Consider the following 25914-nt stretch of genomic DNA (forward strand, 5'->3'; position numbering starts at 1 on the left):
CATCTTCACATTGCTCTCCAGTCATTGCTCAACTCCCAAGCATATCCTACTTTGAACACCTTCTCCTCATCCCACCATCGTCCGATCACTTGCATCCCCACAGGAAGTTTCACGCCCGTGCCGACCCCTGGCCCTTCTGTCGGTAGCAACAGACCGATCGGCATAGCCAAAACCGGGTGTCCAGTTTGATTGAATTGGCACGTATTGCTAGTCAATCCCACTTGCTTTTTGATTAGGTCCAATGGGGTCGCATCCGGTTGCGGGTGGCTCGTGGCTACGTACGGCAGTGTAGGCGTAAGCAGGACGTCGTATTGCCTCAGCGCATCATTATAAGCATCTCTCAGTTTGCGCGAAAGGTTCGTAGCACGGGCCAGCAGCTCTGGGTAATGTTGGGCGGCGTAAGCGCCGTTGAGGTAGATGTTCTTGGTCGCCACGTACGCCTTGTCCCATTGCGAAGGAGAACGCAAGGCTTCCAGAAACAGGCTGTTAAGATCATACATCGTATGTCCTCGCCGGCCGGGAGCGCCGTACATCTTGGTGAGGTAGCCGCCGACTTTCGATACGCCGGTCCAGATGTTGGGACCTTTCGAATGAATAGGGATGCTGACTTCTTGGACGGTGGCGCCGAGCTTTTCGAAGCCATTGGCGGCTTGCAGGAACAGCTCCTTCACTCTTGGGTCCAAAACAGCGACCTGGAGACTCTCTACGATGATGCCAATCTTTACACCTGACAAGTCCTGTGGCTTGTCTTGTGTTGTCAGCATGTCAAAATACTTAGGTATCCTGTCCGGCAATGGCGCGCCGTATGAGCGGTCATCGATATTGTCCGTACCGGCGATCGCTTGCAACAACAACGCATTGTCCAGTACTGTACGAGTCATAGGTCCGAGATGGTCATTCGTAGGCTCATTACTGCCACAGCCGGTATATGGGATCAGGCCGTGTGTCGGTTTCAGTCCCACGATGCCGCAATTAGTAGCTGGGATGCTGGTAACGCAAACAGAGTGTTAGCAACAGCTCAACACCATAGAACGGCGAGTGTACTGACCGCACAGAGCCGCCTTGGTCGGCGCCAATGCTCATGTCCGCATCTCCAAGCGATACAAGGGCTCCACTCCCGCTACTGCTTCCGCCAGCACTGTAGCCTCGTCCATGCGGGTTCTCAACTGTGCCGGTAGAGCTGCTATGGCTGGTAGCACTGTGGCACAGGTTTTCGCATACTGCTTTGCCAGTAACCTCGCCACCAGCTTCCAGTATCCTTGTCACGACCGTCGCATCAATACTGGGAGTGTAGCCGGCGACGAATTCAGTACCCATGAGCATCGGCACGCCGGCAACGGAGATCATGTCCTTCAGGCAGACTGTCTTGCCAGCAAGCAAGCCATTGTTTGGTCTTGTATCTTTGATGCTGCAACGCCAAGCCCATGCGCCATGAGTGTTGTTATCCTTCGATGGAGGTCGGATATTTGTGCGTGGGAAGCGGGAGAGGTCTGGCTGCGGTGCGTAGTCTGCATGTAAGATCAGTGTATCGCACACAACAAGCTTGTGGGCTTGCAGCCTCTGCATACCTTCCATCTGCATCAGTTCTTTCGCGCTCTCATCAAAGACCGCCAGCAGCTTCCGGTAGTCTTCCTTCTCTTCATGCTTGAGCTTGACTCCGAGGCTGCTGCACACATCATCAAGGATTTTCGTAGTGACAGTGCTCCCGGTTTTCGGCTCAACAGAGAAGACAGACATTCTTAATAGCAGTGAATACAGGAGACACGAAGAAAGATCACTTAGCCTTCAGTCTGATTGAGACATAGTAATGAAGCTGGCCTTCCGGCAGCATTGATCCGATCGCGTTCGGCGCTTAGGACAGAGTGTACAGTGTCCAGGGTTGGTATCGTGTGAATATTTTGCATGATGCCTATCTGTACTTCGTCCGCCAGCGTGAGCCGAAAACCATGGGCAATCGGGCAAGGAAGGTGGTGTGCTGAGGTAGGTACGGCTCGGCTGTTCTTCGGCGGTTCCAACGTTCCTGGCCGAGATAGGCGCCGTTCACTCACATCAGCGTCTCTAAACAGCTCGCTGTATCGAGCATCGGCTTAAGACGTGCCGCAACTGTGCGAAGCACGTACTGTAGTGTGTAGACGCCCCTACGCCGAGGATATGGTTGTAAAAGGTAGGTCTATTGATCTCGTCGCATGTCTCCATCTCCTGTGAGATCCTGACATCCGGAGCACTACGATCGACACAGTGCCACGCATACGGTGTTTCATGGTTTTCAATTCCATTGCTATCTAGGTCTAAGATCGATACCGGCAACATGTCTCAAGCTCACCCTCAATACCTCCTCCCCCGAGACTTCGAAGGATTCGGCCTTGCGAGCCGTGACTGCCAATGGCCCAATGGTGCCCGCATAGCCGTCTCCTTCGTCCTAAACTACGAAGAAGGCGGCGAGCGCTCCATACTCGAAGGTGACGCGCATTCCGAACCTTACCTCTGGGAGAAAGGCTCCTCAGGTGGGCACAAAGAAGGCTCCCGCTACCTGAATGCGGAGCAGGACTTTGAGTATGGCAGCCGCGTCGGCGTTTGGAGGCTTATGAGGCTCTTCAGCGAGTTTGGGTGGAAGATCACGATTTACGCTGTTGCAAGAGCGATGCAGTTGAACCCGGAGTTCGGGAAGTACTGCGTTCAGCAGGCTGGGCATGAAATTGCCAACCACGGACTCAGGTGGCTGGACTTCTGGCACTATGACCTTGAAGCGGACAGGAAGTATGTCAAGGACTCGTGTAATCTGCTCAAGGAAGTCACCGGTGAATTTCCGGTAGGCGTCTACTTCGGCCGCTCAACCGTGAACACGCCGGGTATGCTGCCGGAGATCTACAAGGAGATGCATAAGGAGCAACGTACGCCGAAGTTGCTGTATTCGAGCGAGTGCTACAATGACGACGTGCCATATTGGGTCGACCTGCCGTATGAGCAAGATCTTCCTGAGAAGGAGAGGGAGGGAATGCTGCTCGTGCCGTATTCGTACGACACGAATGATGGCAAGTTCCACATGGCGCCTGGTTTTATGAGTTCGGCGGGTCAGAGCTACGAGGAGTACCTTAAGAGTACATTCGATATGCTGTATAGGGAGGGCGGCAAGATGATGAACATTCCTCTACACAGCCGCATTACTGGTAAGGCTGGCCGATGCGAGGCGCTGAGACGGTTCTGCGAGTACATCAGCAAGAAGGAGGGTGTGTGGGTGACGACGAGGCGAGATATTGCTTTGCACTATCGTGAGAAGTTCCCGTACAAGCCGGGCAGTCGTAGTGGTGGGAAGTAGTCAAGGTGAAATGTAATCAACAGTGTCTTGCCGAGCCCATGTGAATTTGTACAGAGGGCGAGTGCCCATTCTACGCTCAAGATACAGCGCCTTCCGCCGTGAGTCTGACTTGTTAAAGAGCAGTCGAGCGAAGTGGAGCGTCCAGCCTGGTCGAGACGTCTCTACATCGTTCTATGACTCCTTGGGACCTGGCTTGCTTTGTACCATGCCCAATCCACTGTAACCTTGGCTGCTGATACCGGTGATGGGCTCGACCTTTTGTTCCTACACGCGATACACGGGTCAGTGTCTTCCAACAAATGCCATCACAACGCATGGATGCGGAGACGCTAATCTCAGGTCTGATTTGGCCCGGCTTCTGAGTGATGAAACGTACCTTAAGATACTCATTGCTAGCTTCCTGCCATTCCTTGGTCATGGTGCGAGGTGCGGGTTTGGCGAAGGTACGGGTGATTGCGAACAGGATGGCGGCTGCTCCGACGCCAATCATTGTGTAAGTGAAGACCTTGAGGTTCTCACCCGGCGGTGGCAGCGTGCGAGGACCGTGAGGACCGAAAGCGATCCAGTAAGCTGCAATTCATACCATGTCAGCGGCTGGGAAATGCTCGACCAAACTTGTGTTCCGATAGCAATGCATTGCGGCTGTCGCGTGACTGTCCCGAGTCCTCCCGCATCATGCCGGTACGCTTGATTCTTAAGCCTTATGCTTGGCCGATAAGGAGCGTTCAGGAAAGAATATAACGACATACCAGCCTTCTTCTCCTGCAGCGTCAGCTCATTCCAGTCCGCCTTCATCCGGTCCCTCAGCGCCATCCACAGGTCGGCCTGCTCCTGGGGCGGCATAGCCTCCCATCGCTTCTCAATATTGGCCAATGTCGGGTTGCTAATCGCGTGTGCGCTGCGTGACTGTTGAGCAGCTGGCCGCGCCAAAGGTGTAAGGCAGGCCGCTGCTGTTCGGCCGGAAGGGATGGTTGTAGGGAGAGAGCGGAGAACGGTGGTGCGTAGCATGTTGGCGGTGGCAGAACAGCCGAGCTTCAATGAGCCGTGACAATGGTGTGAGTGAGCTCAAGCAGCCCTCACTATTTGTGCAGTGTGACCTGGGCGGGTGTTGGTTGTAGTGTTGCAGGTCCGGAAAAAGCGCAACTGAAGTCATTGGCGATGCTCCAAGCTGTTTTTGTGGCCCCTGCTTGATCCCAAGCTAGTGAGCCCTAACCCTGCCTAAGACAATCCCGTGCAACACAACATGCAATTTGACGAACTTGTAACTCACCCTGTCGATTGCCTATTCCACCGTGAGAGGAGAGAACAAAGCAGCAGATGCTTGTGCACCTGTACATGATCTTACAGCACGATCATTACATGGAGATGTACGGGTATTTGGGAGACCCTAATTGCATTGGCACTACGAGGAGTTGGATTCCTGCCCTGGACATCGACACTTGATAAAGACTTCTCTTGTGCCAGGCTTTTGCAGCTACACACCATTTCTCGAGCCGGACTTCGCCCTTATAGTCCATCCTCTGCGCTCATACTGACTCCTTTTCCGACATCGCCGACTCGACGCTCGCTTCCCGGGCAGTGTCCGGCCTGCTCTCGAACACCTCGGCTTCTTCTACCTGATGACTGTGATAGGATCTCCGCTTCGTGCTACCGTTCGGAATGTGAAAGCGCTGATCGATCTCCGCCACCAAGAACAGTGTCAGGATAATGATCTCAAGCATGAACCCGAAGCAGTAGAAGCACGCTTTCGAATGGAACCACGCCGGATCGGCGCGTGGTCGCGGATGGCTCCATGTCACGCCAGCCTTGAAGCCGGCGATGAGGGCACAGAGCACGCAAGATACCGCAAGAATAATCGACTTGAGGTGCATCTCGCCTTTGCCGAAATGCTGTGGAGTCGAGGACTTCGGTAGGATGTAGGAAGTGGCCAAAATGACTGGTGCCATGGCAACGATAAAGGTAAAGTATGTCAGGCCGAAAAGCTGACAGTCGCGTGCCACTCTCAGGTAGTAGCTGCTTAGAGTGTAGCTCGAGAATACCACCATACTGATCAACAGGAAAATGGCGATCATCATAACAACCAGAAGTGCGACCAGGCCGTAATGCAGGATCCGACTCCAGCCAATCTCCGGTTGTCTCGCACACAGGATGCGATAGGCGAAGAATAGGTTGATGACGTAGACGAAGATGATGCCGACATTGACGAAGATGTTGGCGGTGATGATGACTTGGATGTTCCTCGGTTCCGTGGCCCAGGCGATGCGGAGAGCACATGTTCTGCATCGTTGCGTAAGCTAGAGCTTCCAGACACGACATCAATTGCAGAGCTACTTACATTATCCGCAACAGGCAGAAAGCGACTAGGAACCATGAGAACAGGAACTTATGGCCCCGCCGCAGGTTCCGGACGAAGATCGTGGCGTTCACGGTACCAAAGCAGAGGTAGAGCAACAGAAATACCGCGCATAGCGGTACGTCGAGGCTTAATGTGGGTTGGCCACCAAGACCAGCCGTAGTAGGAGCATACGGAGGCCCTCTTGTAGCTTGCGACATGTTGAATGGAGTCGCTGATGTGTAGGACCGCTTGGAACCTCGTAATATGTTGTTCAGCTTCTGGGAAGGCTACTTCTGTGCGGGACAATGAGTGTGCAACAATAATTCCACAGCTCGAGCTTTGCCCTCATATACCTCATTCCAATCCATTAGTCGTCAGGCAGGCGTGTGTTGTGAATACGGACGAAATGCGGACAAATCTTCCTGCGGGGAAGGCTCATGCGATTGCTCCAGGATCTCGGCCCCGACGACTCTGCAGTAAGCGACCGAGAGCAGACTGTTCCAAGTTACTCACGCCTTTCTACAACGTCGGCACATCGCCTCGCATGTGGAAACCCAGTTACACTCAAACGGTTCGTGTTTTGACAGTATCGCAACCTTTCTGGGAAGCACAAACCGCAGTGGAAGCTGCAATAGTAGTTTGCTCGTATGAAAAGTCACAACATACGCTGGGACGCTGAATAACAGGAGTGTAGTCTGGATCGGGATTGGTGTGGCGGCTGTCCCTCTCACTACAAGAGATCAAACGTGCTGTCTGACCGGCGCACGGCTTAAGGTAGGAATTTGGGCCGAAAGCGGCTCCGTATCGAGACTCCTTTGCCAAGCTCAGCCACCATTACATCTGGTGTTCATTCGCTCGGCACCTCACGTTCGGCGGCGCGTGCATACCTTATGGCTGAAGAAGCTGAACGTCGGGTCCGTAAGGGGACGAAAAGGTAGGGTATAATGCTTGCCGTCTGTGGCTTCGCTAACGGTTATACCCTCCGCTTCCACAGCTGCGTCGAGTGCAGGTCAGCAGGATGATGTGCTTGAAACGCGGAGGGTTCGTTAACGGCTGATCCCTTCAAACCAGACAACGCAAGATCCGATGCCTGTGGCCGAGTGAAGATGCTGAAGTCTGCAATAACTGTCTCGAAAAGCGACGCAGATGCGTGCCTCAGCAGGTCTTAAGCAAGGACCCCGGTGCGTTGAGACTGACCTCTAGAGACCGCATTGCCAAATTAGAAAGCAATGTCTCGTCGCTTTGGAAGCTCGTCCGCAGTCTCGAAAATAGGCTGGCGGCTCATGATGGACACCATCCGAACCCGACAGTTGAGCCCGACGCTGTCGTTGAGCACATGGCTGAGGCTGGCTATGATACCGAGTCGAGCGACGAGACCTCCGCAGCCAACCAACCGACCCATCTCCGTCAGCTGTTCCAAGACGGACCGCTGGACTGGAAGGAACACCCTGCCCCAGATACGCCGCAGCGGCTAATGCGGCACGCTTCGGTAGGCCGACAACAACGAGCGCGTGGCGCACTGCGCAAGATCTTGCCATCTAGAGAAGAAGCTGCGGCGATTGCGGACCAGTCTACGACCTGGATCGGCTTGAATGAGTCGCTCTTTTCCATAGGACACATTCCCGCTGACAAGGCCGCAATCTCCAGACGGTGGGAAAGCGCACATGAAGACAGTGCTGAGCCGACTGAAATCGCTATGCTATTACTGACGCTCGCCTTGACCGCCGTCCAAATGCCAGCGGATGCCATGCCGAAGTCACCCATTGGTTTGATGCACGGACATGACTTCGTGCATAGCGTATCTGACGCTGTAGAGTCGCTCATAGTGCAAGATGACACACTGGCTGCCTCCATAGACGGGCTCGAGGTTTCCATTATCTGGGCGCGATTGTGAGTCTACATTGTTTGTTTGGCTTCTCACAAGTTAACCGTGTCTAGACAACTCGTTGTTGGGAAGATCTCAAAGATGTGGCTAACGCTCCGCCGTGTCGTAGCTCTGGCCGAGCTAATCGGCCTGCCTCGTGCATCTAACAAGGTGCCCGCATCCATGGCTCCGACGCCACCAGAGGACGGAGCCCGCAAGGCCGAAGCAGCCATGACCTGGCGTGCCATCTGCGTCGTTGATAGGCTATGCGCCATGATGTTCAACCTACCCTCGGGCACCACGAACTATCCATTAATCACTGACGAACCTGTAATACAGGATGGCGAGCTCGTGCCTCGCCTCTATATGGCACAGCTGGCAGACATCTCCATCGGCGTACAGGACATTGATCATCTATATGCCTCGGGTATATCATCGGCGGAGCTTTGTGACAAAGTGCTCAAGGTTGACCAGCAACTACGCCATCTCGCAAGCTTGGCACCTCCAGCCTTCTGGGCGCAGGATGCTGACGTTTTGACACCTTCCAGCATCCTGCACCAGTTTCACAGATACTTGACCGCACGTACCCACATACAGCTTGCCTTGAAGAACGGTGCTGGAAGCCAATACGCATATAGCTACGTAGTGTGCAGCGAGGCTTGCACCACGTACGCCCGTCGCTACACTACCGTTCGTAGGCTTCTGCCACGCGGCTTCTTCGCGTCTCGCGTTTTGGATCTGCAAGCACTTACAGCGGCCGTGTTTCTGGTCCACAAGCGGCACCTTCCACAAGTGACCATGGGGATGCCTTCAATTCAGAACTCGGCCGAAGACGCCGAGCTGATTGAGCAGGTTATCCAGACCATGGAGGACGCCGCACCACACGCAGGAGGCGACTATGCACGACAAGCAGCCCAGACATTACGCTCGATGAACGCTCTGCTGGACGACACAAACAGTATGAACAGTGGGGATGAGCCTCATACGTTGACTATGCGCGTACCACTACTAGGACGTGTGCACGTAAGTCGGCGTCCACTTCCGCGGAGCAGCGATGGAGTGCTGGTCGACCAGCAGGCAGGTCCGTCACAGATTCAGCTCGATGGTATGCCATCGGCGCAACACAATACGTTGGGGTATAGCTTGCCTCAGCAGCCACAGCCAGTCAGCAATGTGTACAATGGTTCTGAGAGCATGCCATGGTCGATGGAAATCTCGGACGTACTTCCCTTTCTCGCAGACAGCAATCTCGGCGCGGACCAGTGGCTGCCGTTGGGAGACGGTCTGGGCGCATCGTTATGAGAATCAGGTTGGTCTTCGGCTCCTTCAACCACGAAAGCGACTAGCCACCGGTGAGCGGTACTCTGCCGAAAGCATTCCATCTTTTCACTCAGCTGCTTAGTCTTATCGTTTTCCGCCCAACATGCTGGCAGTACTGAGCGCGAACCTAGAAAGGCAAGGACGATGGATGCAAACCGCAAAGAGCACGGCAGCGATACGGTCGCAATTGGCGGGAGTGGTAGGACTGCTACAGTCATAGCGCAACCGCCGGAAAGGCCATCGTTCACCTTTGATCACCTGTCAACGCCCACTTAATGTCCGATAAGCTTCCACTTCGCCGCCGAACTGCTCGGTCCTTCCTGTTGTAATCTCGCTCCTTCCTTTTCTAAGTATGGCACATGCGCAAATGTCGCATTGAAGTACGATATATTCTGAGCCGTTTCCCAGGTTTCTACGAACTCACGCTTCCTCCTCTACTAGCAAGCAACACTTGACATCCGATCTGGATCACTGGGATCGTCCATCGATCACTTTCTCAATATGGCTAATTCCGGGGAGAAGGTTCTCAAAATCGGTTTGAACAAGGATCTGAATGCGGTACCGGCCCTCCAGACGTACCCAAAGTGGGTGGCGTTCCGGCGATCTACATCGGCGACTGCGTTGTGTCCGAAGATGGCAGAGGGAAGGCGTACCTCATGGTTGTCGCAAGGCGGCAGGGTTTGTGCTGCGTGCGTTCTGGGTCGAACACAAGAACGGAAAGCAAGCGCAGAAGCAGATCAAGCGTGAAGAATGGGCCACGATCAGCACAAACTGGGCAGATCCTTGCATTGACTGGACCAGTTGTGACACTCTGGAGGCGAAGGAAGCATTCGGTTGGGAGCGCACCCCAGCACAGATGTACGATAGCTATCTGAAGATGGTGTGGCAGAAGTCGACCGGATAAGCTCTCCCGCAATGCGCTCAGGGATCGCCAGCGAGAACCACAACTTTGGAGGCAAAGTCGCCTTTGGATAAGGAGCGCAAAGGTACCAAGAGCGCTGATGATGACGAGCCGAAACAGGAGGATCTGAGCATCGCGGGTCCGAGCCTCACCGCCGGGAAAAGTGATAGCAAGCGCCAGCGCGCGAACAGCTGCGAAGACGCTCCCGAGCTGTGGGCGGAATTCTGCATCTTTCACTTACGTAGGCATCCTGGTGATAACGATCACATCGAAGAAACCCGCGAAGCATTCCAGGTGCAGTCCTCTGCTCGTTATCTCGCGCATATCTAATTGTGTTACCATCTGCTATCAGTCAGAATACCAGTACCCAGCACCAAGTGTAGAACAGATACGGAGTATGTATACCGGAAGCCGTCAAGGCAGACAACTCGCAGTGAATCCGCTCGAAGCGAACTCTGAAGCTGCCACCACAGCCAGTACACATGGGCAGATGAAGCGAAAGGCATCCGGTTACAATGCAGTATCTAGGTTTAGGGCAATCCGTTTCCGCCCGACTCACCTCTCCGAAGATGAAGGGACCGAGGGGGAGATCCGGGAGGCTACGCTCAAGCTCCGGGAGGTACATGGCCTGAACTAGAGCGCTGGGTCTGATGAAAGCTTATTCGCAGACTGAATGCATTCGGCGGAAGCAGAGAGGTTCGGTTCAGGTCTGGTGCTAAAGGTGCTTGGAGACGAGAGTTTAGATGGGAAGTGTACTTGGCACGCTTCACGAGAGCTGGCGGACAGCACGCATGAAACCTTGACACGACGGTCTGCTTGACTTTCTATGGTCTCATGTATTACGAGGATGTGACGAGCGATGCTAAGTAGGGAGCGAGATTGCCCTCCACTTGCTCCCCGTTTCAGCTAATGAGCGCTTCAAACAGTGGTCTGTCGGTGCATGAGATAGATATCTGCTTTGCTTGGTCTCCAGACCGCCGCCGCTCGCCATCTCATTGGTGACGGCTCGCGAGGTCAGCCCGCTGTGTGACTGAGCTGATAGTCCAACAGCAGCTGAATCGACTGCAGCTACAGATGCGTACATTAGCGGTATTCTACTATGTGCGACCTCATGGGGTCAGCTCATGGTGGCATGATACGTGGTCTGAGGTCTTGGCTCCGGTTTGCCAAGCGAGTAGGCGAAAAGTCTTCTGAGCAGTATAGCAGAGACATCGTATGAGGGTGTGTCGCAAGAGTATATGAGGATCGAGAGTCGTGCTGCGTGCGGTCAATTTTGTCCCAGTGACACTGGTATAAGCTTACACCGGCAACCTCCGCAGAGCAGGAGAGCGCAGGCCAAGATGGACTCATTGATAGGTCACGCCAGCGATCAGGCACTCAAGTTCGGAGCTAAAGCCTTAGACAAATGGACCAAAGGTCGTGATTCACGGAAGCAGCAGGAAGTGACCACATCCATGCACATACCCGATGGCGAGCATCCTCTCTCGGCACAAGGTCCTACTATTATAGCCGAGAACATTGGGGTAGGGACTACAACGTATGCGTCGGATAAGTACCAGCACCTTCAATACTTGCCAATGTTCGTGTTGGAAAGCGAGGATGAAGACCTACGCAGCCGTGAGAAGATTCTTAAGTCGGCTGAAGGATCGCGAGGCCAGATTAGAGAGGTCCAGATGACTCCGGTCGAGAGGGCCGTGTTGACACTGTCCGGTGGCGGCTCGGTCATGTCTGCAGTCAAGCTCGAGAACGGACTCCTCCGGCTCAACGCGCAGACCACGGAGATGCATGCCGACCAGGTCAACCGTTGCGTTTTGACACGGTGGACCATCCCTGCAACGGACGCATCGCGCAACGGGCTTGTCATCGTTGACGTACTGGAAGTGCGAATGAATGTGTTCACCACTTTCAAACAGCTCAACGGTGCCGCCATCTACGTCAAAGCTAATGCCGACGTTCACCTGAAGCTAGACGATAGGTACGAGATAAAGTGCAAACGCCAAAAGTGTTGGTACAAAGGAACGATGCAGCCGGAACCTGTAAAGCAAATTTTCTTGCTCGGGAAGGACAGGTCTGCCATGCAGATGGAGATAGTTGCGATGCACGGAAGGCTGGTGTCGGTGGTGGAGCACCAGGGGCGAAGCGGTCGGGGTGGACTTGCTGGGCGTTTTCGGGACTGGTCGGTTCCTGACTTGTGATGGCTGACCACTTCGTATGTACATAGCATCTTTGGTCGACATGAGCTGAACTGGGCTGGCCCAGAGAAGGTATGAGTTCGGAAATGCATATCCGTGGCCTACCGTCTTGCTTTTCCCGCCGTGAGCGAACACTGAAATGGCACCCTGCAGTCTGTCGGCAAGCTCCGCCGGTGGGTTTGGGCAGCCTATCTTCTTACCGACAACAAGTCGACCACACCTCCTGAATGCACATAATGACTTCGCCCGCCGCATTCATGTATGAACCGCTTTCACTCACGCCCGCTTGCAGTGTGCGCATGCTCGTGAAACGTAATTGCATCATCACCCGGATGGATGATCTGATGCTGCGACATTGCATTGATGCATTATCCGTGGGCCGTAGCTCTCTGGGAACTCAGTCTGCCACAACGTTAGCTTCAATGCTCTGGCGAAAGAAGATGGAGTGACCACTCACGATCGAATGCCAGAGTGCTCGGTTGTACCATAAGATGACGTCTTGCTCCATATGCCTGTGTGCGTAGATGTTCTCTGGCGAGAGCACAGGTCGCATGATTCTGTGCCGGCGTCAGCGGCTTCGTATCTTCGCTATATGCAGAACATCACTCACTTATGCATGAAGGCGCGAACCTCTTTCAGATCATCAATCACCCGTTCCACGCCGTCTGCACTATCCTTCAGGTACAACTTGTGCGCGCCTTGGCCGTGTACCTGCAGCGACTTTTCGCCAGTTTTGGGATTCGTCCAGACCATTGGGTATATGCAGAGCTTTGACTCTTCCCACAGTGACAGCTTCTCCAGTGGCATCTCCTTGCCTTCGGTCTCTAGTAGATGACCAAGTCGAGTGGAGTGTGCCGTCGACATCCATTGAAAAGCATGTGGTGCGTACTGGATGCGTGAGTTCATTACCACGTTGCGGGTTTCGTCATCGAGCAGGGCAAGCGCACGAGAGCCGGCAACCATGGCGGTTGCGCCGGGCGCGATAGTCATCTCCGAGCCTGTGCCATCATCCCAGCGGACGGTGACATCTGGACCTCTCGGTGTTTGCACAGCGAGCAAGCAGCCTACTCTTGGCGGTGGAATATTGTACAATGAACCGTCCCAATGCCACTGGTAGAAACGACTTGCACCACTTTCTCGCTCTTCCTGTGGAATATGTGGTGGTAAATGAAAATCTGTATGGTCAATGCCTTTGACCTTGAAATTTGGTGGGAACTGGTAGTGGTTCCTTGGTACCTCGCCCCGGCCCAGAATATGAACTTGAGGTTGGCAAGGGATTGCGGGACGCTTGTCTAGGCCATATATGTCAACACCATTGTATGTGGTGAGGTATGGATCGGCACCGTGAGCAAAACCACCAGTGGTCTCGTCTGGGTCGAAGCTAAGACAGGCAATGGTTAGCTCCTACCCGGGTCAAGATCGGAAGACTCATTGGGTCGCACCTCGATGTCAGCTTGTATTGCTGCTGTGGTGTGAGCATTGCGGGCTGTCCTTTGAAGACCAGCAGCTTATGCTTATGTAGCGCATCTGAGATGAACTCAAAGTCTGCCGACGTGAAGTTGTTTAGATCGATGTCGTACACTTCAGCGCCGAAGTCAACATTGCTAGACGGGTCATGCGTGATAGGTCGAAGACGACCGCTGCTATGGTCGGCTTGTGGAAGAACAAAAAGTTCCTTTGCTGCCTTCACAGTGAGAGTCCTGGGAGGTTCGACCTCCGTACTGGTTGCTGTGAAGACCATCTCGACAGGTGTATCCGTGTTCGTTCGCACAACGATCCCAGATCTGCACGAAACCTATATGCGGACATCGTACGTCCTGTCACTGTCGCCACTGAATGTAGCTGTGTCCTCTAGCTCGCGTGTCTCGGCCGCGCCCACAGCTCACTTGCCAAGTCTTGCCGCGCCATGCATCCTATCGCGTCTCGGCCGAGAGGCGTAGGACGATCCATCCGGACGAGATATGGAGTCGTATGCGGGCGTCGGACTCACGCGGGTCGAGACAGTATGGATATGATGATCGTCTGCGAACACCGATCGGCATAGCAGACATGGCCGTCAATCACACTCATACCACCACGAGCGGCGCAGCAATACATTACACGGAAAGCGGCAAAAGAACCGGCCAGATTGTTCTCTTATTACACGGTCTTGGTATGTATGCTCCAACTAGGGCAGAAGCGTGTGCTGACTGCTCAGCGGTGTAGGTGGCTCAACAAGGACATTCGAGCCTTTGTTGCCACACTTACCCACAGAGCAATACCGTACCATCGGTGTCGACTTCGAAGGGTTCGGCAATAGTCCGCTATCAAACACAGTAATATCTGTGCAACGATATGTCTCCGACGTGGACGATCTCCTCGCGTCTCTTCAGGGATATGACTCGCACGAAGGCCGCGACAAGACCGACGAGCAATCACCAGTCATCATCGGCCACAGTCTCGGCTCAATCGTCGCCCTGCAATATGCCAGCATGCATCCCAACAGCGTCTCAGGCCTCGGCCTTCTCGGGGTCGGTCGATCTGCGTCCCATATCCCAGCAGCCCGTGAGCGCATGCTAGCTCTAGCAAAGAAAGTGCGTGAAGAAGGCATACATGCCGCAGCCGATACGGCGGTTGTCAGTAACTTCGGAGTAAGCGAGAAACCTTCGCCTGAAGCTAAACAAGCTGTGCGTGAAGCAGTTGCTACCAGCAATCCAGACGCCTACGCCATGACCTGTGAAGCGATCGTCAGTCCATCCCACATCGATCCTGATTATAGCAAGATCAGCTGCCCTGCTGTATTCGTATCTGGGCGAGAAGATCGTCTCAGCCCGCCAGAAAGAGCCCAAGAACTCAGCAGGATGCTCGGTGGACCGACCGCGGTATATGTAGTCGAAGGTGGCCATCAGCCTATATTGAGCGACCTTCGAAGCACTGCGAGAGCAATGGAGAAGCTCTTTGCGATGTTGGAATCATGAAGCTGGACGAAGCTGGACGGCACATGAATCAGAGAGAAATGCACCGAAGACTGTTCACTGGAAGCACCAGAGCATGTAGGGTTTCGAATGTATAGGTGCGACCTTGGCGGCGTCTGCGGTGGTTCGGTGTGCTGCATGTCTTAAGCGAGCCTTGCATCTCAACCATAATTGCACGCTTGCGCAAAGTTCAACAGATCTCCGAAAGAGTCGTTCCCGTACATCCCAGCGCTTGCTTGGAAGCCTGAGAGTATGTAATCAGGAAACTCAAATGCATCATTACCGCCAGTTGCGAACTCAGTGTAGGCTGCTTGGGACCAACTACCAGCCATGTCCGTACCAATACCTTGCAGGTCGGGTCCTGTCAGGGCGCCGTCCAGCCGAGCGCCACCCTGAACGGGCTCAGGTGTGCATATGTCTTGTGTATGGGAAGCAGCCGTCTGCTGGAGGTCTCTGACGATTTGGCGGATGTCGACAGTTTGAGCCCGCTTCGCAGAGCCTTCTGATTGCAAGTCGGCAGCAACTTTTCTTCTCTTGCCACCCGGAGACTCTTGTTGCGGCATGTGACCTAGGCGCAGAAGTCCTGACAGGACTTGGGCCCCACGGCTTGCCAATCTGCTATTACTCGCCTGAGAGAGATATGCAAGGCCACTTTCGACGAGGGTTCTGTGTTCAGGGCATCTTGGATCGGAAATCTCCCTGTGGATTATATCCAGGCACAGGGTGATGCATGCCGCAACAGTGAATGCGTGATAGATCCAAAAGGTCGGTCCATCTTCTTCCAGCTGCCCAATCTCATGCATTATCGTCTTCGACGCCGCAATACATGTCGCACGCGTAAAAGAAAACGCCGGGTTCGTGAAGCTGAGTGTCAGGTACTTCCTGTGGATCATGATGATCTTATGTGCGCTAGTCACTGCTACTGCTCTTCGAGCCCAGGCCACCCATCTTGGCCAGGATGGATTCACGGGCCCACTGCGCAGACATGCCGGTCTTTGATCTGAAGCAATTGCGCGCATTTTGCGATCGTACTTCAAGACTTGCTCATATCGCGTGAACGTTGTGTTTGACAGTGCGACTGCATCGTGGAGCCGGGGCATTAGATGCGCAATGTCGTTGAGAAAGCGGCAGTAGGTCGTAACAGTAGGCTCTGTGAGAGGCAGCTCGTCAAGCGTAGTGTCATGGCAGTTGAGCGGTGGGACTGTATGCGAGTGGAGTGGGTTGATGGAATAGCTGTCGGAGAATGGAATCCCAAACCAGTCCTGCGAGCAGAGTTGAGTCCAAAGTCGTCGACCACTTTCTCGCTCTACATTCAACGGAGTTGAGTCGTCAAGACGATGCAGACCCAGGGATTGGGCAACGCGTGCCGCGGAGGCGAGAAGGATGGATTGCTGGTTCGAAAAGCCAAGTATGTGAGCAGACATGGTCATTGTAGCAATCGCTTCGCAAGCGCGGATGGAGAGGTTGGCCATGTAGTGAGCTGCATCCAGGCATGTAGTCACCGCTTGAAACCACCTACTAGATAAGAGCTCCCGCTCCTCAAGCAGGAAGCCGCATTCGGAGAGCTGGTCTTCGTTCCCACAAGCCATACAACCAGTCAACACCGCGAATAGGAGTGCGATCCATTGAAGGTCGACATCGGGGTGGCAGATGTTGCCGCCGTAGTCAGCGTAGAACGCTGTCACTTGCCGAGCGAACGTAGGACCGTGAAACGAGCCATGGAACCAGAGCAAGCACTTGATATGGTAGTCTACCAGAGTAGCCACCTGGGCCTTATCGGGTAGCAAAGTCTGTAATACATGCAAGGGTGCTGCATCGTTCACGTCACTTCTCAGTCCGTGCCGTCTTCCGGAAGGGCTTGGGAAGCCATAGTCGGCGCCGTTGGAGGCCTTGAAATTAATGTCGGGCGATAGACTATGAGTTGCAAAGTGGACTTCCTTGCGCCGGCCCCATGCCTACAACCCGATCAAGGCCACCGTCAGCAATCCGCGAAGCAATCTTCTCACTTCGACGTCTGGGAGATGCTCACCAAAAACTCGAGTACAGTGGCTGCGTCTGTGACTTCTCGATCAGCACCAATAATGTTCGCACTGCTTTGTGCGCTACCAGGAGTCAGGTGTGACGGCGCTGTCTTCCCTCGTGACTGTGTTGAGTTTGTTGCGGGGGGGGAGATGACAGCCGAGGTGTTGGTTGTCATATCCGGCAGATTCTCGGTCTGCATTGGAGAACGAGTGTCATTGCCGGCGTACCGCACACAAGACAAACCGCTACATGGAACTTAGCGGAAACGTCGTCCAAGGTGGTGTATGCTTGCGACCAAGCCCAGCTGTTCGTGCTCACCGTTCGCGGCACCGGCTGCACGGTATGACTTTGTCACAGCGAAGCTTCCTTTCCCGACACGGAAGGCACGTCAGGGTGGCTCGCTTCCGGACGATGACACTGCCGACCATCGTTCGCTTGCGGGTTGAAGTTCTATGTAGCTCGGCCGTCGTTGGATCATGACCGAAACGTCACAGAGTTTCGACGTCCAGACGACACCACCCAACAAGTCAACTGATCTGTGTTCATCCTTATCGCTCGGCCGCGCAGGCGCCAAGATCGGCCATTGGAAGCTTATCTATGCCTTGCACGAACGGTAGGCAACAACACCTCCAGCGGCAGGCCTGGCTGCGCCTGTCTCTGGCGACCTGCGAGCCTACCAAGGTGCTCACGCTGAGCTGCAATGAGGTCTATCACAGCAGAGTCAGGTGTTGTTGGCTTTGCTACCTGAGGCACACTACCACATACTCACGGACGTGCGAAATGCTACGATGGAGCATCTGCAAAAAGGTGGGGCAGTGTGAACCGATGTGGGTAGGCATAGGGACTGCGCTGGTGGCCTAGTAAAGTCTTCCAAAGCTACTTAGAACTGAAAGCGCTTAAGTCAATCAAGTGTCCATCCCACGCAGTCATTTCCCGTCAAGACATCAGCATCACAGGCTATACCTTGGTCTCCACTTCCATACTAAGACGAGTGACTGGTGATGACGCAGGATCCTCTTCCTCAATGTATACCTCAGACGCAAGTGCTTCAAAGGGCATCTTCTTCTCCTCCGCCGCATATGTGCCGATGCAGGCAATGGCGAAGTAGATTACGCTGGCGAGTGTGCAGGTGAAGAACCAGCTGAAGGAATACAGTCGGGACCATCCTAGTTGGCCATCCAACTTCACATTGAATTTAGTCGCAAAGCCCGGAAGGACAAAGGCGACTGGAACGATGAATGCCACGATAGGGCGCCAACCGATGCCGTAGTTGTGCCAGTACCGCCCAGAGCTGTCGAAGAGATCGTGGATGTAAACGTTGCCTTTGCGGACGACGAAGTAATCTGTTAGGAAGATGCCCAAGATCGGTCCGAGGAAGATCGAATAGCCGCCGAGGAAGGTAAGGAAGCCCGAGGCGTTTGCGAGAATATGCCAAGGACAAATCACCACCTGTCAACCGTTAGCGATGCCCAAGTCCTGTGACAGGTTGTTATGCATCATGTGGACTACGTACGCCCAAAATGTATGAAAGCCACATCCCTCGTTTGATGTTGAGCCAACGAGGTAGCAATAGGGTAGCATCTGCACCGAACTAGGGTGAACGCGTGAGACGTCAGTATTTCTCCGAACTGTTTTGAAGTGCCTGACATAGGGTTTCCTTACCGGGATCACGTTCGCCCCTTGATCACCGACCGCCTGTGCAAACATGAAGATCAGGTTGAGCAGACAGATGAGCGTTCGGGACCCAGCGTTCCATTCATGGTCCAGAATGTCATGACATAACGTCCATCTAGCGTGTCAACCGCAAACGTTAGCGTCGTTGCATCCGAGAGATGAGGCCTGCATTCAACAGTGTACGTACACGTTCCAGTCAAGGTTTCCCCAAACATTGTAAATCCGTACGGTTGCGAAGATGCCAAGCGCAGCGCAGCCTGCATTGCCGAGTGGTAGGCTGATCAGCTGCGACCAGAAAGGCGCCCACTTCGTCTTTGAGTAGCGGGCGATATCAGGCTGATTGACGACGAGAGTCGAAGTCTTCCCCATAATCGCGTTGATGCCGCCGACCATCGCCCAACCGAGTGCTGAGCCATGCAGTGCGACACCTGCAGCACCTTTCAGCTTGCGGGTCGGTGCGTCCGCACCTCGCCACATGCACCAAGCAAACAACGCAATGGTGACTGGCGGTAGGAGTACGGCCTTAACCTCAAATGCGCGACGCAGCTTAGGAACGGGAACGTTCAGAATCCAGCAAGTCGCGATCCAATAGACGATCAAGCCGATTAGCTGCTGGACGGTGATGCCAGCGCTCTTGGGAATGGTGTTTTCGATGCCTATCCAGAAGCTGTGTCCGAAGATGCATCGTAGTACGATGGTAGTGAAGTATCCGCCCTGTATGATAGAGACACCAGTCCAGATCAAAGCCGTGAGCGCTCTTAGCAGGACCGGGAAGTAAGCACCACGCAAGCCCCAAATAATGCGGGACTCGACAGGAAAGCCGAAATGGTACACTGCCGCGGAGCGAGAGTGCAATACGGCACCAATAGCACCGAAGAGGTAGCCAAAGAAGATGCAGATCACGGATTGCCAGCCTGTAAGGCCAACAGCTACCAAAGAAGATCCCACGCTCCAAGTGCCTGGCGTGAAGCCATAGGTCCACCAAAAGCTGGCGTAGTCGAACCATCTCCACGTTCGGTCAGCCTTCGGGCTGATGTCAAGATCTTCGTTCTTCCAGACATTGCGCTTCTCGTCGACATTGGCCGATGCCGAAGCCTTGGTTTCGAACGCCTGCACAAAGGCTTCCTTGCTAGACAAGGCACTTCGGAGGCCATCAATGCGGGCTGCGATACTCTGGTTTAGACTGTCCATGTTCGGTGAGTGTTCAAGTTACTGGCAGTCCACAAGTGTGTATGACTTCGAGCCGTGGTGCGCGATCTTGTGCAAGGACTCAACCGGCCCTTATGCACATTGGCAGAACAGAGCAGCCACACAGCTTGGTCTAGGCATATCCCTGTCTTTGCCGTATCGCTCCGGCCGCGAACCTGTGGGGTAGGTAGATTGGCTATATCGAGCAGATAGCACAAGATAGGGCGAGAGCCTCGCTGTGGAGCTGGCCAGTCCCATCCATGTGGCGATATCTAGTCCGCGTCTCTTGACTGTGACCGGACAGAGTCAAAGATGATTGCAATGACTCGCATAGTTGCGGATGCTTGGCAGCCGCTGATAGGCCATCCAACGGCAGGAGCGAAAGCGCAGTGTTGCATGACTCGTGTTGACGTCTCGGCCGAGAGCGGTATCATGGGTGAGTAACTGAGTATGGTCGAGACGCCGCGTATCGTACTCGCACATGGAGCTGATCTCATCCAAGGCGCTGAGTTGTAACCTCGGTCGTAATGGCTACAACGTCCAGACGCCGGCCTTATCAGCCCTGCCGCCGAATGTCTGGTGCAACGAATGAACCACCAGGTGAAACATAACATGTCCGAGTTCTAGCAAGCGCAACCTGCTCAAGACATCAGACACTGCGGGAGAGCTGGCATGGCAGTCAAGGAAGACCAAGCTGCGCCTCCTGTGCTAGATTTCTCGTGTAAGTGAGAACTTCACTTCGAACTCGCGGAGCAAGGCTCACCACAAGCGCAGCTTTCTGGAGCGGTGATTCCGAGAAGCGAGCCGCCTTGATAAACGCCTTGAGAAAGGCATGCGAGGACAAAGGCTTCTTCCAGTTGGTCAACCATGGCATATCCGATAGTCTGCAGCGCAGCATCATTCAAGCCTCCAAAGACTTCTTCGCCCTGCCTCTAGAGGAGAAGTTGAAGTGCGACGGGGCCAAGAGCAAGCCAAGTCGTCGTGGCTATGAGGTTCTTGGGGCGCAAATGCTGGAGCCGGGCTCAAAGCCGGAGCACAAGGAGTCTTTCTATGTCGGTGAAGACCTTCCAGCAGACCATCCGCGCATCCTTCGAGGTGACTATAACTGCAGTCCCAACATATACCCAGAGGTCCTAGGCGAGCAATGGAAGGCCGTAACCGCGCAATACTATCGGGAAGTCGTCGCCTTGGGCATGGACGTTATGCGCTCGCTGGCTCTCGGTTTGGGACTGCCAGAGTCTTGGTTCGACGACTTTATGACCGAGCCGAGCTGCACGCTGCGGTTGCTGCATTACCCGCCGACGCCGCGAGGTTGCGACAAAGAGCGAGGAGTCGGAGCGCATCGAGACTTTGGCTGCATCACCCTCTTGCTGCAGGACAGCGTTGGTGGTCTCCAGGTACAGGATGAAACGACCGGCCGATGGCATGACGTTACACCCATCCCCGGTGCACTTGTAGTTAACTTAGGGAACCTGATGATGCGATGGAGCAATCATCACTACACCAGCAATACGCACAGGGTGCTAAACTTCGCGGAGCAGGATCGAACCTCCATTGTCTTGTTCTTCAACGGCAATCCAGAGCACATTCTCGGTGTTCTGCCAGGGTGCGAGCAGCACCGGCAAAACCAGCACAAGAAATATGGTCCTCCAATGGAGGTGGTGGTGGAGCCAGTGAAGGTGCGGGAGTTCTTGAATCAGCAGTATTTGGCATCATATAACCGTGTTCAAGAGTACAAAGTCTGAATGCAACATCGTTTGCCTACCTTTCTGCACGTTTAGCAGATTTGTCTCACTCCCACCTATGACTGAACTGGTAGAACGTTAGCCTGACATGACTCTGAGGTAATGTAGACATCGTTATTGTCCCAGGATGAAGAGCATTGCGATGGGCTCGTATGGGTGTTGGGCCTGTCCGTTGGCTCTGACACATCGGTATGATAATCACAGCGCGTATTCGCAGACGGGCCATAACCTGCATTCACACAGCGCCGACGGTCCATTCTGAGCTTCTGCGCACTGAGCTTCTCTTCTGGATGTCGCCCACAAAACGTGCCAAGGTGTGTAGCGGACATCTCGCCGTTTTGGTTTGTGAGTGCCACCACGTGGAGGCCTGCAATAGTGGTATTGTGAAGGACTTTCGTCGAGGGTGGAACAAGGGGAACCTCTCCGCATATACGGCTTATGTTACATGTGATATGTGCGGAGGGTTAGGGTTTGGGTGGGGTAGGCTATCTGAGTATCACCTATGAACGCGACATCGCGTTTCACTATACACTGGATTCTGTCATGTATCGGCACCGGACATATAGTAACGCTGACATCTTATAGCGACCGGTAGCAGGAAGAATGTGCGCGCAGAACGGAGGTACCGGAGTGGAGTCAGTTGGGGCAACCACAAGCAGCTTCGCCCGGATATGGAAGGCACGGACGAAAGATCGCTAAATGCGAGCCTGCTCGAATGGGTGCACTCGTTCAATCATATCCACGAGAACATCCGCTGGGCGGACTTGAGCGATGGTAAGGAGTTATGGACCATCTTGCAAGACATAGACGGCAACTACTTCCGTGGCAGCCTGCCTGAGCCGGAGGTCGGCCCTCAAGGTGACTGGTTGCGCAAGTGGCAGAACCTTAAGCATGTTGATCGCCAGATCTCGACGTACTATCGAGACGTGTGCAATGGCCAAGACGGCATAGCGCACGGCCACGTGCCGGACCTGAAAGCAGTTGCCGCAGAAAGTTCGGTGCGAGACCTGGAAAGGTTGATCATGATCGTTATCCGCGCCTCGATGGCAGGCCCGGCTTCTAACCAGGCAATGGCGCAGAGACTAATGGGCTTGGGCAGAGAGAAGGCAATGGTCATAGCCCAGGCGTTACGGAACATGGAGGAGCCTGCGTATGCGGACTCGGAGCCTACAAGTCGGGACGCATCGGAGTACCAATCTGAACCAGAGTCTGTTGGACAGCACAAGGCGAACGGGACGAAAGAGGGTGGAGTCACGTATGAAGACCCACTGCTCGAGCGAGAAGAGCAGCTACTGCAAGCGCAAAGTACGATAGAGAAACTACAGGCGAGCCATGTCGCCGCACAAAGGCAGTTGGAACAACTTCGACAGGACAGGGAACGACTCCAGGAAAGCTTTGACGCGTACAGAGCCGAGATAGACTCAAAGGGCGGGAAGCACGGTGGAGATGACGAGTTCAGGAAGCTGCAACGTCAAGCGGAGAGCGACCGTGCATATATAGACGAACTTGAAGGTCACATGCAGAGCTCAAGAAGCACAGTCGAATCGTACGAACGGCAGATTGATCGTTTCAAGGCGGAGTACGAAGTCACCCAGAAGCTTCGTGATGATATACAGATGCTACAGGCCGACAATGAAGAGCTTCACCAGAAGCTGCGAGCGAACGAGAATCTGAAGAAGAAGATTCAAAGCCTGCAGGAGCAGGAGAAAGCTAATGTTGCGTTGCGCGAAGAATTAAGAGCGGCCAACGACCGCTTGTCTGAGCTTGAACGCCTGAAGCAAGTCCAAGCGGGTCTGGAGAAAGAGATTATCGAGAAGAAAGGCCTGATCAGAAACCAAGAGTACCAAATCACCGAGCTGACTACTACACGAAAGCATGCCGAGTACGACGCGAAAGTGCTGGCACAGAAGCTGGCGGCCGCTCGTGAACGGCATGACCGTGACCATGAAGCGCTCGAAGAACTTCGCCTCAAGATGCAGGAGATGAAGGCAGAAGACCCGCGGATCGACGCCACTCCATTTGAGCAGGAGAGGAAGCTCACCGATAGCGTAACTGTAGCCGAAGACGAAAGCAAGCATCTTGCTGAGAAGGTGAAGCTGCTTGAGGAACAATTAGAGGCGGCTGATGCGCGGCTGAAGCAAGTATCCGAGCACAATGCCACGCTTGAAGAGCACAGTAGGAATCATGAAGCCGAATCCACCGCCCGACGAAAGGCGGAAGAAGGGGTTTCCGAGCGCGAACGGACAATCGCCGAGCTTCGGCGCGAACTGGGAAAAGCTTCGCAGAAAGAGGAGCAGAAGCCGCAAAAAGAAGCTTCCGGCCAAAGTATGGCAGCGCTACAACGCGAGAATCAGCTAATGGCGAGCGCTTGGTATGATCTAGCTGGCCGACTGCAGTACCAGAGCGCGCCTGCTGGACGGCGGAGGTACGAGCCCAAAAGCTGGATTGGAAAGCAGCGGGCTCTTGTGGGACCTCACAACAACCTAGTGGGACGGCAGTGAGTGAGTTGGACACCCGGTTTGCATCGGCGCAGGATGGGCAGTCGCAAGTGAGAGCGAGATAACCTAAAGGCCACTGACGAGGACGACTAAGATACCCCTGGGTGCAAAGGGCGGCGTTCAACAGTAAGGTAGACTCAGATGAACAGGGACAATTGTCAAAGCTTACGAGCAGTTCTGATAATACGCAACAATGCATATGGTGTACATATCGGGTATCTGGCACCTCGTGTTAAGCCATTCAGCGTGCGGCCAGTCCATGTTCTGGTGGTTACGCCGGGACAGGTCGTAAATGCACCTCGCAGCGCTCTTACATACTTCTTGAGCCAGTAGGTGTCAGCCTTGACTGTCGCGCTCGAGCACGTTACAGCTCGAAGCGAAGATTTGCGTCGGTGACCTAGATCTGCTTATCTACGCCCTCTTTGCGATAGTGCGGCGAGCCTTTATGGTCGCATCGTAGAGCACATCCTTGAATGCAAAGAGGAATGCAGCGGTAAGCACGGACTGCGTAACCTTGGCGCCGATACCTTCACAATGATTAGCCGTGAGCACTCGGGAACATGGCGATGGAGCTTACCGCCATAAAGGCCTCCAATGCCCTCTTCTCTTACGATCCGCCTCAAGCTAGCAGTCATACCCTCTTTCGAGCCTTCTCCGCTCGCAACGTGCGCCCGGGACTTGACAGTGATGTACGGATACGTGATGGAAGTAGCGGCGAGCTTGCCGATAGCGCCGAGCATGAAGCTATCACGGGCGGTAACCTTGCGTCGCTTCTCAAGGAGCTGCTTGAGCTGCTCAAAGATGGTGTATTGCAAGATTGGGTTGATAACCAGCACAAGCGCCGGCAGTACACCGGCGAAGAGACGCAAGAAACCATCCTCTTGGATGATCTTCATGAAGGTGGAGATGGTGCTCGGTGCCTTCGGCTTCCGAGGCGCTGCAGCATCACCCTCGGCAGTCGGCAATGCTGAGTCAAGGGACTCGTCCTTGCGAGCGGTCATGCGGGTGTTCACAACCCAGATGGGGTTGGTAAGGAGAACCGTAGCACTTCCGGCGACGGCTCCAGCGGCCATTGATTCGAGCGTGCTCAGGCGTGCCTTCTGCGTGGTTCGCTGGAAGAAGGCTCGAGTGAATTCATACCCTGTAGTCAGTCAGCATAATCAAACTAGACATGACCGTGGAAGATTATACAATAGTAATAAACGAAGTTGGTGACTGTGATGCCAAAAAGTGCGCTCGACAAGCCCGCATAGAGCCCAACCACACCTTCGCGGTCGATGATTCGCTTGGCGGCCGACAGAGTGCCTGTATGAGCCTTCTTCTTCTCTACTTGGGCTCGCGTTGACAGCGTGATCAAAGGGTACCTGTGGGCGCTCAGTCTCCGCGTACCACGCCTATTCCAGTGTATGAAGCCTACGTCAACGCCATAGAAAGTAAACCTCCACCGGCACCCGCCAGCGCGTGAGCAACATTGTCACTCTGTTGTGCTGCGACATTCTGAGCTGCTGGGGAGCCCGACGTGACATTCTGTGTTTGGGCTTGCGGTTGGGTCGCGGCAGGGAGAGGGTTGGATGGGGTAGGGGCGCCTACGCGGTCAGACATCTTGGGTGAGACAGAGTGAATGAGTTAGTGTAGAAAGAAGAAGGAAACAGTAGGGAGGGTGCAAGCAAGTTCAGGTTGTAGATGATGCTACAAGTCTTGTATACCGTCAGTCACTACCATCGAGTCGCTTGTGATTGTGAACAAATGCCTCGGTTGATGTCGAACGGGCCGAGCATGATGGCGGGCGGAGTGGAGACACTAACATCTCACGTGACTCGTCTTCCCCACGTTACTCCCCTTTTCCATGTCTGTGTTAAATGCAGACATTCTTGCCATGAAGAGCCTTTTAGCTGGCAATCTTAG

The 25914-nt window shown here is 54.2% G+C and overlaps 16 protein-coding genes across 16 annotated transcripts; 8 read left to right on the forward strand and 8 right to left on the reverse strand.

Annotated features, from left to right (window-relative positions):
* Positions 1-5: 5 nt before the first annotated feature.
* BAUCODRAFT_23979 (uncharacterized protein) lies at positions 6-1737 on the reverse strand (the record flags this gene model as incomplete). Its single annotated transcript, XM_007677786.1, has 3 exons — positions 6-987; positions 1049-1508; positions 1569-1737. 3 exons carry the CDS (start codon positions 1735-1737, stop codon positions 6-8), a joined length of 1611 nt encoding a protein of 536 aa, XP_007675976.1.
* Positions 1738-2091: 354 nt separating this feature from the next.
* On the forward strand, positions 2092-3559 carry BAUCODRAFT_464782 (carbohydrate esterase family 4 protein). Its single transcript, XM_007678164.1, has 2 exons — positions 2092-2164; positions 2223-3559. Exons 1-2 carry the CDS (start codon positions 2152-2154, stop codon positions 3314-3316), a joined length of 1107 nt encoding a protein of 368 aa, XP_007676354.1. The 5' UTR covers positions 2092-2151; the 3' UTR covers positions 3317-3559.
* Positions 3560-4461, reverse strand: BAUCODRAFT_464783 (uncharacterized protein). The gene has a single exon (XM_007678165.1). It carries the CDS (start codon positions 4322-4324, stop codon positions 3803-3805), a length of 522 nt encoding a protein of 173 aa, XP_007676355.1. The 5' UTR covers positions 4325-4461; the 3' UTR covers positions 3560-3802.
* A 207-nt stretch (positions 4462-4668) lies between these two features.
* BAUCODRAFT_33488 (uncharacterized protein) lies at positions 4669-6085 on the reverse strand. The gene is made up of 2 exons (XM_007677827.1): positions 5652-6085; positions 4669-5593 (listed from the first exon to the last, which is right to left on the reverse strand). The coding sequence occupies exons 1-2, from the start codon at positions 5867-5869 to the stop codon at positions 4843-4845; spliced, it is 969 nt and encodes a 322-aa protein (XP_007676017.1). The 5' UTR covers positions 5870-6085; the 3' UTR covers positions 4669-4842.
* A 123-nt stretch (positions 6086-6208) lies between these two features.
* Positions 6209-9074, forward strand: BAUCODRAFT_464900 (uncharacterized protein). The gene is made up of 4 exons (XM_007678166.1): positions 6209-6296; positions 6346-6660; positions 6723-7541; positions 7590-9074. Exons 2-4 carry the CDS (start codon positions 6596-6598, stop codon positions 8815-8817), a joined length of 2112 nt encoding a protein of 703 aa, XP_007676356.1. The 5' UTR covers positions 6209-6296; positions 6346-6595; the 3' UTR covers positions 8818-9074.
* Positions 9075-9336: 262 nt separating this feature from the next.
* Positions 9337-10373, forward strand: BAUCODRAFT_23984 (uncharacterized protein; the record flags this gene model as incomplete). The annotated part of the gene is made up of 4 exons (XM_007677787.1): positions 9337-9419; positions 9469-9715; positions 9761-10030; positions 10089-10373. The coding sequence occupies 4 exons, from the start codon at positions 9337-9339 to the stop codon at positions 10371-10373; spliced, it is 885 nt and encodes a 294-aa protein (XP_007675977.1).
* Positions 10374-10853: 480 nt separating this feature from the next.
* Positions 10854-12043, forward strand: BAUCODRAFT_464804 (uncharacterized protein). Its single transcript, XM_007678167.1, has one exon. The coding sequence runs from the start codon at positions 10975-10977 to the stop codon at positions 11929-11931; it is 957 nt and encodes a 318-aa protein (XP_007676357.1). The 5' UTR covers positions 10854-10974; the 3' UTR covers positions 11932-12043.
* A 48-nt stretch (positions 12044-12091) lies between these two features.
* On the reverse strand, positions 12092-13784 carry BAUCODRAFT_464815 (uncharacterized protein). The gene is made up of 4 exons (XM_007678168.1): positions 13371-13784; positions 12539-13309; positions 12386-12485; positions 12092-12330 (listed from the first exon to the last, which is right to left on the reverse strand). Exons 1-4 carry the CDS (start codon positions 13667-13669, stop codon positions 12253-12255), a joined length of 1248 nt encoding a protein of 415 aa, XP_007676358.1. The 5' UTR covers positions 13670-13784; the 3' UTR covers positions 12092-12252.
* Positions 13785-13977: 193 nt separating this feature from the next.
* Positions 13978-15066, forward strand: BAUCODRAFT_575829 (uncharacterized protein; the record flags this gene model as incomplete). Its single annotated transcript, XM_007678169.1, has 2 exons — positions 13978-14080; positions 14134-15066. The coding sequence occupies 2 exons, from the start codon at positions 13978-13980 to the stop codon at positions 14883-14885; spliced, it is 855 nt and encodes a 284-aa protein (XP_007676359.1). The 3' UTR covers positions 14886-15066.
* Positions 15067-15460: 394 nt separating this feature from the next.
* BAUCODRAFT_46052 (uncharacterized protein) lies at positions 15461-16947 on the reverse strand (the record flags this gene model as incomplete). The annotated part of the gene is made up of 2 exons (XM_007678017.1): positions 15461-16837; positions 16912-16947. Coding segments are annotated over 2 exons (1413 nt in total), but the record flags the coding sequence as incomplete, so codon positions are not given.
* A 675-nt stretch (positions 16948-17622) lies between these two features.
* On the reverse strand, positions 17623-19903 carry BAUCODRAFT_464810 (uncharacterized protein). The gene is made up of 4 exons (XM_007678170.1): positions 18766-19903; positions 18567-18693; positions 18418-18495; positions 17623-18353 (listed from the first exon to the last, which is right to left on the reverse strand). The coding sequence occupies exons 1-4, from the start codon at positions 19767-19769 to the stop codon at positions 17862-17864; spliced, it is 1701 nt and encodes a 566-aa protein (XP_007676360.1). The 5' UTR covers positions 19770-19903; the 3' UTR covers positions 17623-17861.
* Positions 19904-20438: 535 nt separating this feature from the next.
* Positions 20439-21539, forward strand: BAUCODRAFT_575837 (uncharacterized protein; the record flags this gene model as incomplete). The annotated part of the gene is made up of 2 exons (XM_007678171.1): positions 20439-20487; positions 20541-21539. The coding sequence occupies 2 exons, from the start codon at positions 20439-20441 to the stop codon at positions 21509-21511; spliced, it is 1020 nt and encodes a 339-aa protein (XP_007676361.1). The 3' UTR covers positions 21512-21539.
* Positions 21540-21906, reverse strand: BAUCODRAFT_464807 (uncharacterized protein). Its single transcript, XM_007678172.1, has one exon. It carries the CDS (start codon positions 21838-21840, stop codon positions 21568-21570), a length of 273 nt encoding a protein of 90 aa, XP_007676362.1. The 5' UTR covers positions 21841-21906; the 3' UTR covers positions 21540-21567.
* A 309-nt stretch (positions 21907-22215) lies between these two features.
* On the forward strand, positions 22216-23502 carry BAUCODRAFT_50372 (uncharacterized protein; the record flags this gene model as incomplete). Its single annotated transcript, XM_007678031.1, has 1 exon — positions 22216-23502. A coding segment is annotated over one exon (1287 nt), but the record flags the coding sequence as incomplete, so codon positions are not given.
* A 336-nt stretch (positions 23503-23838) lies between these two features.
* On the forward strand, positions 23839-24012 carry BAUCODRAFT_70591 (uncharacterized protein; the record flags this gene model as incomplete). The annotated part of the gene is made up of 1 exon (XM_007678131.1): positions 23839-24012. One exon carries the CDS (start codon positions 23839-23841, stop codon positions 24010-24012), a length of 174 nt encoding a protein of 57 aa, XP_007676321.1.
* Positions 24013-24420: 408 nt separating this feature from the next.
* BAUCODRAFT_69553 (uncharacterized protein) lies at positions 24421-25611 on the reverse strand (the record flags this gene model as incomplete). The annotated part of the gene is made up of 4 exons (XM_007678066.1): positions 24421-24536; positions 24587-25150; positions 25201-25373; positions 25427-25611. The coding sequence occupies 4 exons, from the start codon at positions 25609-25611 to the stop codon at positions 24421-24423; spliced, it is 1038 nt and encodes a 345-aa protein (XP_007676256.1).
* Positions 25612-25914: the final 303 nt, after the last annotated feature.

Source organism: Baudoinia panamericana (genome assembly GCF_000338955.1).
Source record: "Baudoinia panamericana UAMH 10762 unplaced genomic scaffold BAUCOscaffold_6, whole genome shotgun sequence".
NCBI classification, from domain to species: Eukaryota; Fungi; Ascomycota; class Dothideomycetes; order Mycosphaerellales; family Teratosphaeriaceae; genus Baudoinia; species Baudoinia panamericana.

What these genes read in the sequence shown, in the direction of transcription:
- BAUCODRAFT_464783 (XM_007678165.1), bottom strand. Translation starts at nt 4,324, where the DNA reads ATGCTACGCACCACCGTTCTCCGCTCTCTCCCTACAACCATCCCTTCC.
- BAUCODRAFT_33488 (XM_007677827.1), bottom strand. Translation starts at nt 5,869, where the DNA reads ATGTCGCAAGCTACAAGAGGGCCTCCGTATGCTCCTACTACGGCTGGT. An exon ending in TTCTGCCTGTTGCGGATAAT is followed by an intron (nt 5,594 to 5,651) that starts GTAAGTAGCTCT and finishes GCAACGATGCAG; the next exon opens with AACATGTGCTCTCCGCATCG.
- BAUCODRAFT_464900 (XM_007678166.1), top strand. Translation starts at nt 6,596, where the DNA reads ATGCTTGCCGTCTGTGGCTTCGCTAACGGTTATACCCTCCGCTTCCAC. An exon ending in CACAGCTGCGTCGAGTGCAG is followed by an intron (nt 6,661 to 6,722) that starts GTCAGCAGGATG and finishes CCTTCAAACCAG; the next exon opens with ACAACGCAAGATCCGATGCC. An exon ending in TCCATTATCTGGGCGCGATT is followed by an intron (nt 7,542 to 7,589) that starts GTGAGTCTACAT and finishes AACCGTGTCTAG; the next exon opens with ACAACTCGTTGTTGGGAAGA.
- BAUCODRAFT_464804 (XM_007678167.1), top strand. Translation starts at nt 10,975, where the DNA reads ATGAGGATCGAGAGTCGTGCTGCGTGCGGTCAATTTTGTCCCAGTGAC.
- BAUCODRAFT_464815 (XM_007678168.1), bottom strand. Translation starts at nt 13,669, where the DNA reads ATGGTCTTCACAGCAACCAGTACGGAGGTCGAACCTCCCAGGACTCTC. An exon ending in GTTCGCGCCTTCATGCATAA is followed by an intron (nt 12,486 to 12,538) that starts GTGAGTGATGTT and finishes ACGCCGGCACAG; the next exon opens with AATCATGCGACCTGTGCTCT. An exon ending in GAGCACTCTGGCATTCGATC is followed by an intron (nt 12,331 to 12,385) that starts GTGAGTGGTCAC and finishes ACGTTGTGGCAG; the next exon opens with ACTGAGTTCCCAGAGAGCTA.
- BAUCODRAFT_464810 (XM_007678170.1), bottom strand. Translation starts at nt 19,769, where the DNA reads ATGGACAGTCTAAACCAGAGTATCGCAGCCCGCATTGATGGCCTCCGA. An exon ending in AAGGGGCGAACGTGATCCCG is followed by an intron (nt 18,496 to 18,566) that starts GTAAGGAAACCC and finishes CGTTCACCCTAG; the next exon opens with TTCGGTGCAGATGCTACCCT. An exon ending in GGCTTTCATACATTTTGGGC is followed by an intron (nt 18,354 to 18,417) that starts GTACGTAGTCCA and finishes AACGGTTGACAG; the next exon opens with GTGGTGATTTGTCCTTGGCA.
- BAUCODRAFT_464807 (XM_007678172.1), bottom strand. Translation starts at nt 21,840, where the DNA reads ATGTCCGCTACACACCTTGGCACGTTTTGTGGGCGACATCCAGAAGAG.